At 37.2% G+C, this 18,292-nt stretch overlaps 1 protein-coding gene across 1 annotated transcript; it reads right to left on the minus strand.

Annotated features, from left to right (window-relative positions):
• Window positions 1-390: 390 nt before the first annotated feature.
• On the minus strand, window positions 391-15,259 carry tecra (trans-2,3-enoyl-CoA reductase a). Its single transcript, XM_022668050.2, has 11 exons — window positions 14,799-15,259; window positions 12,814-12,865; window positions 12,655-12,699; window positions 10,872-10,975; window positions 7,111-7,226; window positions 5,695-5,800; window positions 4,711-4,783; window positions 4,563-4,606; window positions 4,412-4,469; window positions 4,236-4,324; window positions 391-2,396 (listed from the first exon to the last, which is right to left on the minus strand). The coding sequence occupies exons 1-11, from the start codon at window positions 14,964-14,966 to the stop codon at window positions 2,223-2,225; spliced, it is 1,029 nt and encodes a 342-aa protein (XP_022523771.2). The 5' UTR covers window positions 14,967-15,259; the 3' UTR covers window positions 391-2,222.
• Window positions 15,260-18,292: the final 3,033 nt, after the last annotated feature.

The following is an 18,292-nucleotide window of genomic DNA, read 5'->3' on the forward strand; positions in this document are numbered from 1 at the left end:
TCAGCACAAGGCTGCATCTGTGTGCTGATGTATCAGAACCGAGCTGCTGCGCTTTCCTCTGAGTATGCTGTGATGCTACTCAGCAAAGGAGGCGGAGTCTGACTTCACATGTATCTTTACCCTCCTCATGTTGGAGCATCACTAGTGATAGAGGGAATACGGTACTAGAGTGAGTGGGATAATCGGCATAGCAAAAATTGTGTGAGAAAAGCCGGATTAAAAATAAAAATCCTATAACGGAAATGCTGAATGAATCTAATATGCATTTTTACACCAGAGAGGGAAGAAAGGTGTATATTTTTATATTGGCCAAGGTAGATAACGATCACTGATCACATTTGCCCTTATTTTTAAAGCTGTTTTTTGCAGATATGCCTCTGAAAACAGATCCAGAATCAGAAACTTTACTTCAGCATGTTTCATACAAATTATGGCCCAGTATAGCAGCTTCCTTATACACTGATACTCCAAAAGTCATGGGACAGCAGTATGTAAATTGATCATGGACAATTACATCATCATAAGTAGTGAGATGTTTTCTTGTGAGTAAGATTGAACACTGGCCAGCGTGCTCATGGCATGGCAACATGAATTATGGGATTTGGAGCAAGGACTGATATTGGGTGCATTTATTTGACATTCCTTAGTCCAAAGTATCACATGTGTACTGGGAATACATCGCAGAATACATTACCACCCACAGTGGACAGTGCAGTGGCTGGTAATGATCATGACTGGCTGTGTCTGGCTAGAAAAGTCTGTGTGAACTGGATATAGTAAAAATCCCCTCTACATTCAATGCAGGAGACCCCACACACAGACCTCTCACAGGTTAGTGCTGCATTCTTTAATTTCTGTGGGGCATAGCAAAAGTCATGGGACATTCATAGGATATCAGTTCCATGTACCATGATTTCTGGCATGTCAGTGTACATACTGTAGTAGTCAAAAGTTTGGATACACCTTCTAATTCAATGTTTTTATTTGATTTTTTTTCCTACATTGTAAATTAATATTGACATCATCCAGACTATGAAGGAATCATGTAGTAATTTAAAAGTATTAAAGGTCACCTTCCGTCGTTTTTTCTTTCATTTTAAAATGTCTAGTTGTGGTCTCTAGTATGAATGAATGACATGTGAGCCGTTTTTGTAAAAAAAAAAGTGCTCAGGTGTCTCTGTATAGCTCTTTTTTAATGGACTGTTTTAGGTGTGTGTCCAAAATGACCGGATTCCAGCTTTGCTCATGAATATTCATACATGCAAACAGCATGCAAATATCTCTCCTCTGATTGGCTAGGAGCACTGCGACGCCCCTCCACCGCTCTGCCGCTCACTGCCTCCCACCTCCTAACTGATGAGCGGTGATGTTGCGTCGCTTCACTCCGCCTCTGGGAGTTTCTCGAGCCAAGGTGGGCTGGTCTGTGAGTTTCTGCCTACGTAGGCAGAAAGATAATTCAAAATTCACCCGTTTTTCGGAGGGGGGGAGGGGGGATTTCTTTGCTTAGCTCCTGCAGACAATGGGGGCTGCAAAACAGTTTAATGTGCAGGTGTACACATTCAACTCGGAGAGACCTACTGTATTCCACAAAAAACAAGAAAAATCGGATTTTCGCGGAAGGTGACCTTTAAATAAACCAAAATAATCTGTGAAGAAGCATGTGGGTGCTCTTATCTGGGGGTTTCTGGTAATTCTGATGAACTTACATTGTACAACAGAGGGAGCTCTTGCTCTTTGTTTTTACTGTGGCACCCCTGATGAGAGCCAGTTTCATCGTAACATTTTAAATTGTCCTTAATGGACTTTCTCTCAAAAGTCTCGAAATTTTCTTCAAGTATTTTTTTTAATTTTTATTTAGTTGAGTAGTTCTTATCATAATATGAATTATAACATGACTCAAGTATTTAACTCTTGATGAGTTCAGCACAGCTGTTAACTGAAAGCCTGAATTCTAGGTGACTCTACCTCATAAAACTGACTGAGAAAATCCAGCCAAGATGTGCAAAACTTTGAAGAATTTTAAATATATAAAACATATTCTAGTTTGTTTAACACTTTTTTGTTTACTTAATAATTCCATATATTTTTCTTTATATTTTAGACGACTGAATTTAAGGTGTGTCCATACGTTTGACTGATACTGTCTATGTGTATATTTGTATATGTGTATACATATGTGTGTGTGTGTGTGTGTGTGTGTGTGTGTGTGTGTGTGTGAGACTCTACAGTATAAAGGGCAGGATGGGTGAGCGCAGGGTTGGGTATTCCTTGAACTCCTTCAGGTAGCTGCGGTGCTTGCCTTTGGCCCAAACGGTCATCTGAATAAAGCCGATAACGGTGAAGAAGGCCACGGGGACGCACTGCGTCATCACGGTGAAGCCCATCCAGGTGCCCACCTACAAGAAAGATACACACAGCACACATAACATTACATTCACTTATTACTCATTAATGTACTTTTTGATTCACAGTGAAGAAAAGAACACAGAGGCTCAGTCAGTGGTGTTGACCAGCAGAGGGCAGCAGCAGTTCACAGCAACAGGCTGTTAAGCTCGGGTGTCAAATTGTGGTCAACACCACAGCTCACCACTCAGTGCTGAATCACAGCTTAGAGGTCACTGAGCCATCAAACCAAGCTGAACTGCTTGAATTGTTGCACCAGGAGTGAGTATCATAAAGTTATCCAAAAGCAGTGTGTAAGACTGGTGGAGGAGAACATGATGCCAAGATGCATGAAAACTGTCATTAAAAACCAGGGTTATTTCACCAAATATTGATTTCTGAACTCTTAAAACTTTATGAATATGAACTTGTTTTCTTTGCATTATTTAAAGTCTGAAAGCTCTGCATATTTTTTGTTAATTTAGCCATTTCTCATTTTCTGCAAATAAATGCTCTAAATGACAATATTTTTATTAAAAATGTAGGAGAAATGTTGTTTGTAGTTTATAGAATAAAACAACAATGTTCATTTTACTCAAACTTATAGCAAAATCAGAGAAACTGATTCAGAAACTGAAGTGGTCTCTTAATGTAATTTCATATCTGTATATTGAAAGACTACAGTAACAAAAAAAATATTTCACAGAAGAGGAAACAAAAAAACTCTTATCTTATACAGTAGTGGAAGTCAATGTGAAATATTTCTATTTACAATCAACAAAACATGTGTAAGGTGTGGTTGGTGTGGTGCAGTGGATAACACCACTGGTTCAATTCCTGGTCTGGGTGACTATTATTATAAGTTTTAATATTTTTTTGATTGTTTATTTATTTAGTTTTAATGGTACTATGTAAACATTTGTTTTATCTTAATTTTAACTGTTTTTTTATTGTATTAATCTTATCTTCTTGTGATCTTAATTTCTGATCAATTAAACCAAGTTTTTAAGTAATTATTTTTATTATTTTACTTTTTTAAATTTATTTTTATCTTTTATTCACTGTTTTTTAATGATTAAATGTACAGGGGTTAGACAATGAAACTGAAACACCTGGTTTTAGAGCACAATAATTAATTGTCCCGACGGACAGTTCTGGTGGAAACAGGAGAGTTGAGGTGTACATTGAATTCTGCCGTGATTTGATCAGCCGTGGTTTTATGTTTTTTGGATACAATCCGGGTTAGCACCCGAAAATCCCTTTCAGACATCTTCCTCTTACAGCGTCCACTGTTAATCCTGTTGGATGTGGTTGGTCCTTCTTGGTGGTATGCTGACATTGCCCTGGATACCGTGGCTCTTGATACTTGATCACAAAGACTTGCTGTCTTGGTCACAGATGCGCCAGCAAGACGTGCACCAACAATTTGTCCTCTTTTGAACTCTGGTATGTCACCCATAATGTTGTGTGCATTGCAATATTTGGAGCAAAACTGTGCTCTTACCCTGCTAATTGAACCTTCACACTCTCTCACGCTCTTACTGGTGTAATAATGTGCAATTAATGAAGACTGGCCACCAGGCTGCTCCAATTTAGCCATGATGAAACCTCCTACACTAAAATGACGGGTGTTTCAGTTTCATTGTCCAACCCCTGTAGTTATTATTTTCTTTGTCATGTTGTCATCCCTGTTTTTATAAATTCTCGGCTACATAAAAATAAAAAATTGAGGTTGCTCTCAATGTACTTCCGAGTCAAAATAAATGTTGATTAATTGATTGATTGATTGATTAAAATGTAAGCATGCCAATACTTTTGTACACATCTATTTATTTACAGTCTTTGAGTCTCACCTCATACGTGTAATTAGGGCAGGAAACGAGTGCGAAGATCCACGTGAACGGATTCCTGGTTGGATATGGAATCTTCTTGATTTTAGACCCTGAAATGAAAACCGCCACAGTGAGATCTTACAGAGTTCCAGCATTTCCTGGTCTTTTATTGAGCTCTTTAACCGATAGGATCTCACCTGGAGGTTTGAGGTTGCGGAGAGTAACGTGGATGGAGAAGCTTCCCAGCTGGCAGAACTGTGATGAATCAAGGAAACACATGGAGAAGAAGAAGAAGAAGAATTAATGCACAGAAAGTCAAAGGGAGTCAGTAGGCAAAGCGACGCTCACCAGAAAAATCCCCAGTGCTGTCTTCACTTGCTGTTCCCCATAGTCTAAAAACAGACACATTCACTCAGAAATGATTCACAGCACAAACTGCATCTGGCTGGAGCCAAAGAGGCCGGAATTAAGCTTAAGCCTGATGAGGATTACTCACATGGAGGGGTGTAGAGCGGGTGGTTTATGTAGTAGGCCATCCAAGCAGCAAAGAACCAATAATACGAGCAATTCTGAAAGAGAAACGGTTTTAAATCTTAATTTAAGATCGTTTTCACTTATTAAAGTGGGATATTAAATAGTTGAGTAGCCTCAAATGTAGAAAAACTCCTGTTCTGAAATCCCAGTTGTCAGATTTCAGTAGTCTCACAAAAGTAAGTGACCCGTATCTATCTTAAAGAAACGCCTCACATGCTGCACATTGATACGTGTATAATCGTCACCTTCTTCTTTACCAACAGAACAAAAAAACTCATATTTGAGAGACGACTCGTAGCTTTATAAAGGGAAATGGATGTATAATCAGCTCATATGTGGAGCATCTTTTGCTGAAGTGGAAAAACAGTGAACAGCTGGTCTGAAGTTCATGCTCAGGTCAAGGAGGTGAAAAAAGGCCAGGCGGTTTGCTTTTGCTGTTTTTTTGTGTTGTTTTTGCAGCTATAGCTAGAAAAGCTGCACTAAGAGATGTGTGGGTATGAGAAAGACATTGAATTCCAACCGTTCACACTCATGTCACATGTCCATGGATTAATCGGGTACATATCAGATTTAGGACCACATATGAAAAAAGTGACTAAAATCTGATTTGAAAATGTTTTGACTGGATTAGTCAGATTAGTCAGATAGCAAATAAAACAAAAAGGTTAACACACAGTATCATTGATGTAAAGCATTAAACGTTATATGTTAACTAATAGCACCCCCTTGTGGAGAATCTGAAGCCTGCTAAACATGAGTGAGTGTGTGAGTGAGTGAGTGAATTACATTCCAGGTTCACGTCACATTAACTCACATTGACTCACATTAAGTCAAGATTATTTTAAAGCAATGCAACATTTTTCACACACTTTATCTGAAACAGAGCGAGTAAAAAAAAACACTGACAGGTTCTTTTTTTTTTAATTGGGGACAGACGCTACCTCACCTTGAAAATGTTGCGCAGGGGCATGGTGCCATGGGAGAACCGATGGACAAACAGTGTTTCCAGGATCCTCTTTACATAATGGAAGGAGTGACACAGACAGGCTAGACTGAAGAGAACAGACAGAAGAGTGATGAGAGCTTTCTCAGAATTGTGCTGTATCTGGGGGTCAGTTTAAACCAGCTTTACCCTTGAGGTACAAGAACATTTCCTGGACCTGAGCCTCTCCTCTTTATTAACACCACGGCCTGACAGCAAACATTCACTCAACATCTCACAACATCATGTCTGATATAACTTCACTGTTACACAAATCAGGGTCAGATAGATTGCATGCAACCCACTGGATCCTTCCACCAGTTAATATAGTAAAAGTATAAAATATAATTTAATGTTACAGGTTATTTTAACCCACATTTGTATCCTTATTTAACATCAATGTATGAGAAGATTACTAATCTAGCTACACATTGTGATACAGGAGGCCAGCGCAATTTGTATTCAGCCCTCTTAGTCAAAACCTAAAAGAGACTTTTTAATGCAATTACAGCTGCAACTCTTTCAGTGTATGTCATTACCAGCTTTGCACATCCAGAGACTGATTTTTTTTTTTGTAAATCAGTCGAATTGAATGAAAAGCCTCCATGAATAGCAATTTTTAAGGCGTGCCAGAATTTAGGTCAGGACTTTGACTGGGCGATTGCTATGTATTCACTATGGTGAAACAACAGTTTTATAGGGGGAAAATAGGGGAAAAATACAAATTACTATATTAATTTCTTTGAATTACTTTCTACATTGGTCTGTCACATACAATGTCAGGAACATACATTTAAGTGGTTGGTGAAAGAACAAGAAGTATGAACACTTTTCAAGGCACTGTGTGTCCTGATGTATTACCACTATTTGTATGTACTATATGTCTGAAATGTACTATATATATATTACTATATATTTCCTTCTCAATTACTTTTTCGGTTTCCTCTGCTGAGCTGCACAAAGCGCAGCACTGTTAAGATACGAACACGCCAAAGTCAGAGCTCACCTGCCTCTTAAAGGGAATGATAACTGGCACACTGATTGGTTTATTTCACGTTACGCCCAAAACACAGCCATGATTATTTAAGAGAAGTAGTTCATGCCTTTTGTGTGTTTCAAGCCGCGCAATATGTATTTTTTGTGCCCTTATGACACAAAGACACACTGACATGCCCTAAATCCAGCTCCACAATCTGCATTGATCTGCTATGAATCACTAAAATAGGGCCCTTTGAGTAATGCCACAGAAAATGGTTTTAAAAATGTTTTTTTTTGCCAGTGGAAAGCTGTAAGAATCAGTATATATCAGTAACTTGTTAAAGAATTTTCACTTGAATAAATTTCCATTAACATTTAAACGGTTTGTGATCAGATACTCACTGTACGACCCAGTGTTTGCTGGTTTTGAAGTCGTATTTGGGGGCGTAGATGAAGGGCACTCTGAAATAGAACATCAGGTAGATGACAAGCGGCCCAATGCACTCGCTGAGGAACACCTGGAGAGAGAGAGAGAGAGAGAGACAGATGTGAAGAGACTCTGGGTGAGAGGACTAGGTACAAGGAGTGCGAGACAGTGGGGTAACTGGGGTCTAATGTGCCAGAAAAGTAATGAACTGGTACGAAAATGACCTTGAATAAAACACACAATAATATAGCAGCAATAAAGTTTATTATTTATGTTTTGTATCACTTGCTTACATTAGATTAACAGTTTTGCACATCTCTGCTGGATTTTCTCAGTCAGCTTTATGAGGTAGAGTCACCTTCAATTTCAGGCTTTTAGTTAACAGCTGTGCTGAACTCATCAAGAGTTAATTATTTGAATTGCTTGTCTCTTAATGTGTTTGAGAGCATCAGTTGTAAAGTAGTGAAGAGGTAGAGTTACAGGTATACAGTGAACAGCTCTATTTAAGTAATGTTCTAATCCACATTATAAGAAGCAAGAACTACTCAACTAAGTAAAGAAAAAATAGTTAAGAAATTCAGTCAGTCAGTCAATCCGAAACATTTCAAAGACTTAAGTGCAGTCGCAAAGACTGTCAAAAACGATATGATGAAACTGGCTCTCATCAGGACCACCCCAGGAAAGGAAGAGCAAGAGTTACCTCTGTTGCACAAGATAAGTGTGAAGGCGACCAGGCAGGGAGACGTGAAGGCGGACGTATGTGCAGGTAAGGAAGGATGTAATTATAAATAAACAAATAAAGAGGAGAATACACTAGGAAATAAAACAAAACAGAATAAACAAAACAGAACAAGGAAATAAACAAGAATAAACAAGAAATAAAAAAGGAGTAAACAAAGGCAATAAACTGAGAAAAACGCAAGATAGACGAAACAACAGAGGTCAATGCAAAGACTGGCAAAGACACACTGAAACAGGAGGACTAAAATTTTTAAAAACACACACAAAACTACAAACACCTGGGCAGGTAACGAGGGGGGCGGAGTTACAAATAAGACAAGAGGAGAGTGTATGTGAATGGAAAAGTACTGGGGAAAACACTGGGAGATGGTAGCACATGGGAATAGTACATAAAAACAGAGCAGGCGAGAAAGGAGACAGAGCAGGACAAGAGCGTGACAATACGTTCATTGCAAGCTAACAGCACCTCTTTAAACAGTATTTTGGTTTGTTTAACCCTTTTAATTTTCTACATGATTCCTTATGTGTTCCTTCATAGTCTGGATCAGGTCAGTATACATTTACAATGTAGGACAAAAATCAGAAAATAAAAACATTGAATGAGAAGAAGATGTGTCCAAACATTTGATTGATACTGTATGCTTAAGCTAGTCAGAAGTTATTTTATTATATTATAAACTGTATTAGTGACACTGATAATGGGTCAATGGTGTAAAATTATATAAGTGTTCCAATAAAGTTGTCACAGTTCCCTCTGCACTGTAGCAGCATTGCAGTAGCTAGGCCAGTGTTGAGAGAGATGGTAATTCAGAGAGAAAGTCTTGGTCAGCACATGTTAAAAGCTCTGTGGCACAAACTTAGCACAGGAATCAAGTTCCCAAATAGAAACGACTCTGTCCTACTGCAATCTGAGTCACTATGACATTAGCATGAAGCTCCAAACAGCCCCAGACCTGCACTTTCAACCATGCAGCAACAACTACTCGCACTGGTGAAGTAATGTTCAGGGAGAAAGTGAAAAGTTTGTTAGGACCCAGAAAAAAAATGATTAGTTGAACATTTTCTGAATGCTACAGTTAATGTTCTTAAAACGTTCACACAAAAAAAAAAATCTGTTGTGGAAATGAAGTGTAATGGAATGGAGTGCTACAGAATAGTAGCTCTCCAGCCCAGAGGGTTGTTGAACCCAATAGAAGAACGGTTGATCTCAAAGCAGGTAAACCCAAAAAGAAAAAAAAAAAAAAAAAGCACACCACTCCTCATCCGGGATTGAACCCGTGTTGTCAGGGTCGCGGTCCAATACAATATTGCTGCCCCGGCTAGTGAATTGGGACACGGCGGGGAAAAAAACGCCCTTATAAGGAGATAGGGAGCCCAAGAGCGTGTGGAAAAACTAGTAGAACTAGAATGAGCGCGACAGACAGAGAGGGGAGGGATGTAAACAAAAGCTCACCAGAGAAGCATTTTAATTTATTACTACACCCAGCAGAAGCCTTCAAACACTCAGCAGTCCTGCTACACAGGTCACACAAGGACAGACAGAAAGTGAACAGAAGGTCGAGGGGATCAACACCTGGTGTGGAAACAGGGGCAGGGAGCTTATATGTACTAAGAAAGAGGATATGCTTCTGGGAAGGAGAAGGAAATTTTAACCAGGGGACAGTGAGTCTTCTGAACAGCAAAAATAACCAAAAACACATTAATAACCCTCCAGTTCTATCAAGTAAATATGATTTAAAGGCCACCTTGAAGCATTAAAGCGCGGAGATAAGTGAAGAAATTCCATCAGAAATGCAGATCCTACACATCATATCAAAACCCTGCTACATAACACTGATATAACCTATATGAATATACACATCACACATTAACTGAGGGTTACACATTTAAACATTGATAATACAACACTGTCATGATGGGTATAGGTGGTGGTAACATGACACAGAACAAGTTCTATTACTGGATATAATCTGTCATTACCATTGATGACAGTAGATGACATCTGCCATGACCTGGTTATGATATTGTTATATTAATATCAGTGTGTAAGGTGGGAGGATTCAAAGTAATGGTTACTGAAACTTTTTATATGGCGTTTCTTAAAGGTCTCCCTTCACTAAAATCCACTTTTTCAAACACTGAATCTTGCTGCAGCAATAACGTTTTTTGGCTATGGGCAGAGAGTGCCGCCGGGCGCTTTACCTAGCACTCAATGCTATATCTTATATAACTAAGACAGTATCTCTGAAAACATTTTGTCCTTTGAGTTTTAGAGCTTTAAAACTGACATTGGGGACGAAGGCAGGTATGCATTCTCTGCTGCAGTGCTGTTAGCCAATCAGAGGCGATATATTTACATGTATGAATATAAATAAGCAAGAGCCAAATCCTGTCTTTCTACACAGACCACTAATTCAGTGAAATAAAGCAGGGCTAAATAGAAACACCTGAGCACTTTGTTTTTACAAGAAATGGCTCACATGACATTCATTCATACTAGAGACCACAACTAGACATTTTAAAATGAATGAAAAAAACGATAGAATGAGACCTTTAATGCTATTTCTATTTTATATAAAGCTATGGTGTGATAATCACAATATAGCAAAATATCAAATCAAACTTTGTTTTTAAAAAAAGCTGCACATGTTACAATGTTGTAATCACACAGCTCTGGCCTACGCAGTGTGTATTGCGCACATGTGAGCTCCTGAACTTTTCTTAATAATTTTTTTATAATATGTCTATGCTTCTTTAGTGTTACAATGTTAATTAACATCATTCTGAACAGATTTCGCTCATTTAAACACCCCAGTCATATAGCTTGCCATCAGCTGCTGGAGCATTGAGAGAGGATATCTTATGATGTTTTGATTCATATTTATGCAGAAATATAGAAAATTCTAAATGGTTCACAAACTTTCAAGCACCACTGTACGTGTACCGTTACACGTAAACCTTAGTAAAAAGGAATCTGTATTTGTGCTTTGCTCACCGTTCCCCAGCTGATCTGTGCTCCCAGGTCTCTGAAGTAGAATGTTGCTGTGGTTCCCACAGGTAACATCTGGAGGACATCTTCATCTTTTAGAGGCTTTCCCTCTGAAATCACACAACAGTAAACACAACTGAACTTCAGAATTGTATGAAAGCAATTACAAAACTCTCCTGAGGGCTTTTAAATGGAAACAATGGATAGTGGGGATGGGAAGTGTAGGTGCACGCAGGCGCCTTATTACTGTGAGCGCTGTAAACAATTCCTTACCAAGCCATGTAAAGTTTTGACACTGCATTAGATCCCTTATGACTTGAACTTTACACAGAGAAAGACAATTGTTCTTTTGACTAACAAACCTCAGTAATGGTTATCTGAGGCAATAAACTGATATCACACATGGAAAGTGATGCTAGAAATGTTTGTTACATTAAATTAATGCAAATGCACTTGAATAAAAAATATGTAAAATGTACAAAAAAACAAACTTGTGTCTGATAAACTTGTTAATCAGCTCCAGGTGTCTGCAATAATGCAATATAACGTGGGAACAGCAGAAACTCTGTACAGTTTGTGAACATTTCCAATCCAATTACTCTGGTATAAACTTGGACATTGTGGTTCTATTCACTTCCACTTTCACTTACATACATCATCATATATTAACATATATATATATATGTCTCATGAAATATGTATGGGTATGTATATGAAATACATGTTTTGACATATATGTCACATATATTTCTGTCCCATAAACGTATAAATAGTTACAAATATGAAAATAGATTTCTTTACGCCTGTTTAATATTCAGTGAATTCACAACAAACACACACAAAGAACATTTTCACTTAAATACTGTATATGTTACTGAGCTACTGAAGGTTGAGCTATGTGATTATGCTTTAACAACAATTAATAACCAACAGTTATTAAGAGTCATAACTCAACAACAGTAATCACAAAATTAACAGCAACAAAAAGCTTTAAAAGAGACTGCAATGCATCATGGGGCTAGAACTTCACCCATTGCTTTATATATATTTACATATATGAATTAAACATATGTTTCTAACATTTATGATTTCAACATATGATACAATATAAAAACAAATCCTGATGGATGATCACAAGCCATCAGTCCAAGCTGAACAAAAGCAGTATGTAAGACTGGTGGAGGAGAACATGCCAAGATGCATGAAAACTGTGATAAAGAAGCAGGGATATTCCACCAAATATCGATTTCTGAACTCTGAATTTTTTTATGAACATGAACTTCTTTGCATTATTTGAGGTCTGAAAGCTCTGCTTCTTTTTTATTATTTAGGCCATTTCTCATTTTCTGCAAATAAATGCTCTAAATGACAATATGTTTATTTGGAATTTGGGAGAAATGTTGTCTGTAGTTTATAGAACAAAACAAAAATGTTCATTTTACTCAAACATTTCTAATCTATAAATAGCAAAATCAGAGAAACTGATTCAGAAACTAAAGTGGTCTCTTCATTTTGTCCAGAGTTGTATAACATAAACACATACTATATGTAATATTTAGCATTTCCATGTGGGTCACTTTCCTAATGTTATCCTGAGGTCATGATCTATATGATTGACTGGTTTATAAAAATCTATATAAAAAAAGGCACCACTAATTAATGGATCAATGGGCTACACTCATCCCCACAGTTATACTACATCTGTTTCCAACTCCTCCACAGAAACTGAAACTAAGGCTTTGCTATAGAGCACATTCACAAGCAGCAGTGTGAAAGAGGATCTACTCACTGGGGTCCAGGCACAGCGACTGTCTGGCAGGATACCAGCGCTGATCTGCAGGAACAGAGTGAACACGGATTTGAATGTAACACATTGACCCTGCCAAACAGCTTAGCGTCATTATAAAGCATGTCAAATTACGGCTTTGTAAAACCCAAAACCACTTACTTGACTTGTGGAACATAGACTTTATGTCCAAAATAGTGGCAATAGGTTCAACCTGCCGATGCAAATACAGGTAATCAATTACAATCACTGACATACGAACTTTAAGGGAACCCTTTTGTGTCACTATTCATAATATTTGTAATAAGTAATCTTGTAATCTTGCCATTATTTTCACGAGTATTCAATTTATGTTTAACAATCTTTTAATTAAATGGCATTTTTTAATACTCATTTGCAACTGGTTAACATAATATACAGCAAGTATTACTGAAATGTGCTTTATTTTGTACTCACACAAGCCTGTGTATCAGTGGTGGTTTTTATTTTAGCAGTAATGTTTTTTTTTATGTTAGCAGCTGTTTTTTTATGTTAGCAGTGATATTTATGATAACAATAGTAGTATTTATGTTAGCAGCGATGCTTTTATGTTAACAGTGGTAGTGTTTATGCTAGAGGTGGTTTTTATGTCAGCTGTGGTGGTTTTTATGTTAGCAGCTGTGTTTTTATGCTAGCAGTGATAGCTTGTATGTTAGCAGCAGTTTTTATGTTTTATGTTAGCAAGTTTTAATGTTAGTGGTAGTGTTTTTATGTTAGCAGCTGTTTTTTATGTTAGCAGTGATAGCTTGTATGTTAGCAGCAGTGTTCTTATGCTAGCAGTGGTAGTTTTTATGTTAGCAGCAGTGTTTTTATGTTAGCAGCAGGGTTTTTATGTTAGCAGCAGTGTTTTATGTTAGCAGCAGGGTTTTTATGTTAGCAGCAGGGTTTTTATGTTAGCAGCAGTGTTTTATGTTAGCAGCAGGGTTTTTATGTTAGCAGTGGTAGTTTTTATGTTAGCAGCAGTGTTTTTATGTTAGCAGCAGGGTTTTTATGTTAGCAGCAGTGCTTTATGTTAGCAGCAGGGTTTTTATGTTAGCAGCAGTGTTTTATGTTAGCAGCAGTGTTTTATGTTAGCAGCAGGGTTTTTATGTTAGCAGCAGGGTTTTTATGTTAGCAGCAGTGTTTTATGTTAGCAGCAGGGTTTTTATGTTAGCAGTGGTAGTTTTTATGTTAGCAGCAGTGTTTTTATGTTAGCAGCAGGGTTTTTATGTTAGCAGCTGTTTTTTATGTTAGCAGTGATAGCTTGTATGTTAGCAGCAGTGTTCTTACGCTAGCAGTGGTGTTTGTATGTTAACCAGGAGTATTTTTTATGTTACCAATTGTAGTTTTTAAGTTATTACCTGTGTTTTTATGTTAGCAGTGGTAGTTTTTATGTTAGGAGTGGTGTTTTATGCAAGCACTAATAGCTTTTATGTTAGCAGCTTTCTTTTTATGCTAGCAGTGGTCTTTTAGCACCGATAGCTTTTATGTTAGCGGCTGTCGTTTTATGGTAGCAGCGGCGTTTTTATGTTAGCAGTAATAGCTTTTTGTTAGCAGCGTTTTTTTATGCTAGCAGTGATAGCTTTCATGTTAGCAGCTGCATTTTTATCTTAGCTGCAGTGTTTTTTGTTAGCAGTGGTAGTTTTATGGTTTGCATCACAACATTATACTTTGTCATTATAGTTTCTCACATACCTTTCTCAGCTAGACAAATAATAACATTATGGAGACCTTAAGTTAAGTAATATTTCCAAAACCAAGAAGTTATATTGCTGAAACATTACTATAATGTTTAAAATGTTAAATAAAAACACTCTAAGAACTTCTATAAAACTTGTCAGATTAATTGCAAGTCAATAGCAACATTTAGTAGAAAACACCGACTATTAAAAATTGTCAATTTTTGTTGGTAAAATGTACCAAAATGTTGGGGCAGAAAATTTGAAGGTTACGTCACATGCTTCTGTGATTATTATAAATATACATTCATAGAGCCAACAACTTAATCTTTTTCCTTCAAAAAACTGATTTGAAATCAGTTAAAGCTTTGTGGTGTAAAGTTGTCCTTGTAAAAGCTCATGCAGAGTAAGTAATGTGATGACACAGGAACACATGGCCATGCCCAGTACCTTATCTAGCAGCAGCAGCTTCTCCTTGGTCTTGGCGTCCAGGATCTCCACCTCAAAGTAGACAATTCGTTTAGCCTTTTTGGGTGCTTTGGGCCTGGATTTAGATGGGGCAGGGGCCGCCGGGGCATCATTCTTGGCCCCTTTTGCCTCTAAAGCCAATACATCCATTTACTGCACCTCAGTTGTGGCTCCAGAGGTCCAGGAGGTGTGGAGTTTAAGCCAGAGGCCTTACAAAAAGTACTGTATTTCCTTTATGGCCTTGTTGAGTTGGAAGAAAATTTCAGGAGCTCTTTCTTTACTTCCGACTCTCTTGTTCGAGGTCAATGCCTCCCCCTTGTAGTCTAGGGAGGTGTGTTAAGTTAGAGGTCTGGCTGCAGAGTGAGTGGAAAATGAGTCTCCTGCCCCCTTAACACCTGGGAGGCCGCCCATTCCTCCCAGTGCCTCCAGAAAAACTCTGAAGGTGAAACTCGAGAGCCCCAAGACATAATCCACGACATGATTTTTACTAGGCTAAATATACCACCCTCCCCTGCTTCTTCATACGCCAGCCAGCCTGGACACCCTGCAGATCCCATAGCAGTGCTGCAGAAGAAATGACCCTCATGACTCTTCTGCTCTGAGGCTATTCTAAAGCATAGCTTAGAGCAGAGAGAGAGAGAGAGAGAGAGAGAGAGCCCAGTACAGAACCTTTCTCCAGAACCCACCCACTTATGTCACTTGATCTTTGACCTACTGTTTTCAGTAGGCATGATATCATTGATACTATTTGAAGGTAATAGGAAAATAGACTAGATAGAGTCCCTGGTGAAAAAAAAAATTAATTGTACTAAATTGAGAAATATCTAAGTATGCTGTAAATATACTAACAGATTTATGTACTGACTTAAAATATATTAAAAGTACATAATTATTATGCTTTCCTCAAATGTTTGAAAATAAACTTTGATCATACTTTTTAAAAAGTACAATATAGTGTATTAAAAAAAATAGACACATCAGAAAGTAAATAACAGGGAAAACACAGAGAGTGCATTTGCAAAAACTCATAGATGATATTCTTTAAACACTTTTATTTGATTTTTTACATCATCGCTGTCCAATGAAAAACAAGCGTCTCCAAAATAGACAATTCTAACTTTAAATAAAACTAATTTAAATGTTTTACAAAAGTTTTACACATAATATTCGTACATTTAAATTGGTATATTCATTCAGATCCAGATTCAGATGGAGAACTCTTAAAACTGACAAAAACAGAGATATATGGTTTTCATTGGACAGCAGCGATATACACTGTTTACAGCAGCTTGTATATTTGGCGTGTTAGTGCTCATCAGTTACAGGTCCTCCAGCATGCAGAGCATCTGACAGGGCAGTGCCTGCACGCTGCTGCCCCCTCTAGTTTACCCACAACCCCGTCAGCAATTTCAGCCTGGCATTCTCCAAATACTCCTTCAGAGTGGGCTCCCGGGGGGCTCTCACATTAAGGCCGAGGCACTGATGATTAAGAGCTGCTCGTTTATAGTTATGGCTCAGTCTTGAGCAGATAGAGCAAACATAGCGATAGGCAAAGTGCCCTGAATATTCCAGTTTATTTACAGCAGCCGGGTTATTTACATCAGCTGTTAGAAGACCTCCAGAACATCTGCAATTGTTCAGAACAGCATACAGGCTCCATTATTAGTGCTTACACCTAAATTTTACAGTCTTACAGGGAATTTCTGCCCAAATACAGTCATTGCCAAAAGTGTTGGTACCCCTGATTTTTTTTTCCAGAAAATGAAGTATTTCTCCCATAAAAATGATTGCAGAAAAAAACAGAGAAAAAAGGACCAAAATGTATATAATTTCACACAAAACTACAAGCATATAAACAAAATTATTGAGTATTTAATTGCACACCCTTTGGTCAAAAATAACTTAAAATCAGTCACTTCCTACAATTATCATCATGCTTCTTACACCTCTAAACTGAAATTGTTTTTCTTCTCTTTCTTTTTTTAAACTGCTTCAGGTCACTCATATTTGCCTTCTCCCTATAGACCTCTGGAGATGGAATGCGTCAACTTGCCTTGTTTTCCTCTGGTTTCAAGTGTGATTTTACATGTTTTTACCCACATCTGTTACTTGCCACAGGTGAGTTTAAACAAGCATTAAATGTTTGAAACAAAGTTTTTACCCACATTTTTAAAAAAAGGTACCAGTAATTTTGTCCAGTCCATTTTTGCAGTTTTGCCTGAAATGTTCTGAAATGTTCTTCATTTCTCAGTTTTTTTGTGTTGTGTAATTGCAATCATAAAAAAAGAATAATTCCACAAACATTTCAATATATATTTAAATGTGAACAGGCTTAGAGTTTTTACACCAATATTTAGAAAGGTCAGAGATGTTCATAGACAAGGAATAAAATAGCACTCCACCAAAATGTAAATATATTGTTAAATGTGCAGGGGCTCAAATACAAGCATTTATGGCAATATATACATTTTTTATGTTTGTGAAAGCACCAATATGTACCAATAGGTACACATATTTACATTTATATGTAAATAAAATTTAAGCTAATATTTTTATAAAGCTACAAAATTAAAGGACGATTTCACCACAGTTTCAGTATATAATTCTATATGTGTTTGTCCCCAAATTTGAGGGTTTATATAAACATAAAAAATGAATACATATGATTATAGACTAAAAGGCTTAAAGAGAAGTTCCAACAAAATTCTACAAAAAATTATTATTTGATTAAACAACATTTGTAAGTGAAACTATTTGGGATGGGTTTGACGTGATACAATATATTTTATTAACACTTTGAATCAGAAATGTTCAGAGTGGGGTATGAATGGTGCATCATATACAGAGTGTTTTTAGACCTACTCCTCTGACAGGCCTATCAAAAACTACCAACCTTTAATACAGCAACTTCACATGAGATATAAAATCTTCTTAATTTTCAGAGGAAGTCAGTGTAAAAAGAGTTTATTTCAGGTTATTTTGGATCATTTCTACTGGTCCATTCATCAAGGATTTTTGACAGCGCGTAAAGGACAGTTTGTGTATTCAAATTTTGTAGTAAACTAAAATGTAGTAAACTGAAAAGCGATGTTATGCTCCCTAAAAAAAGTTGGTGTACAGTAGTTTTGGGTAAGATTTTCAAGTTAATATATTGGTGGTGGAGGAATATATTTAGGCTGGTCAGTGTTCTTATGAAATGATGGTTATTAGCATGGTGGCGAATCATCTTCATCACTATTATTATCAACAACACTAGCTCTTATAATGCTTTACAAACAGTCCATTAGTTTCAAAGTTTAATAGTGAGCATAATTATGCCTGAGACATTGTTTCAGTGAAGCTTTAAGGAGATCTGGTCTAAAACTGTTTACTCATCATCATGAGACTTTAGCACAACAGATTTTTTTTTACTATTTTCAAATTACACAGAAATTATACCCAACCTCAAGTAGTCATATTAGTCATATACTACAGAC

The sequence above is a fragment of the Astyanax mexicanus genome, chromosome 3, assembly GCF_023375975.1.
Source record: "Astyanax mexicanus isolate ESR-SI-001 chromosome 3, AstMex3_surface, whole genome shotgun sequence".
Lineage (NCBI taxonomy): Eukaryota > Metazoa > Chordata > Actinopteri > Characiformes > Acestrorhamphidae > Astyanax > Astyanax mexicanus.

Excerpts from the sequence above, each read along its gene's own strand:
- tecra (XM_022668050.2), bottom strand. The coding sequence starts at position 14,966 with ATGGATGTATTGGCTTTAGAGGCAAAAGGGGCCAAGAATGATGCCCCG. Across the intron at positions 12,866-14,798 it reads AGCTGCTGCTGCTAGATAAG|GTTGAACCTATTGCCACTAT; the intron begins GTACTGGGCATG and ends TTGCATCGGCAG. Across the intron at positions 7,227-10,871 it reads CACAGATCAGCTGGGGAACG|GTGTTCCTCAGCGAGTGCAT; the intron begins GTGAGCAAAGCA and ends CTCTCTCTCCAG.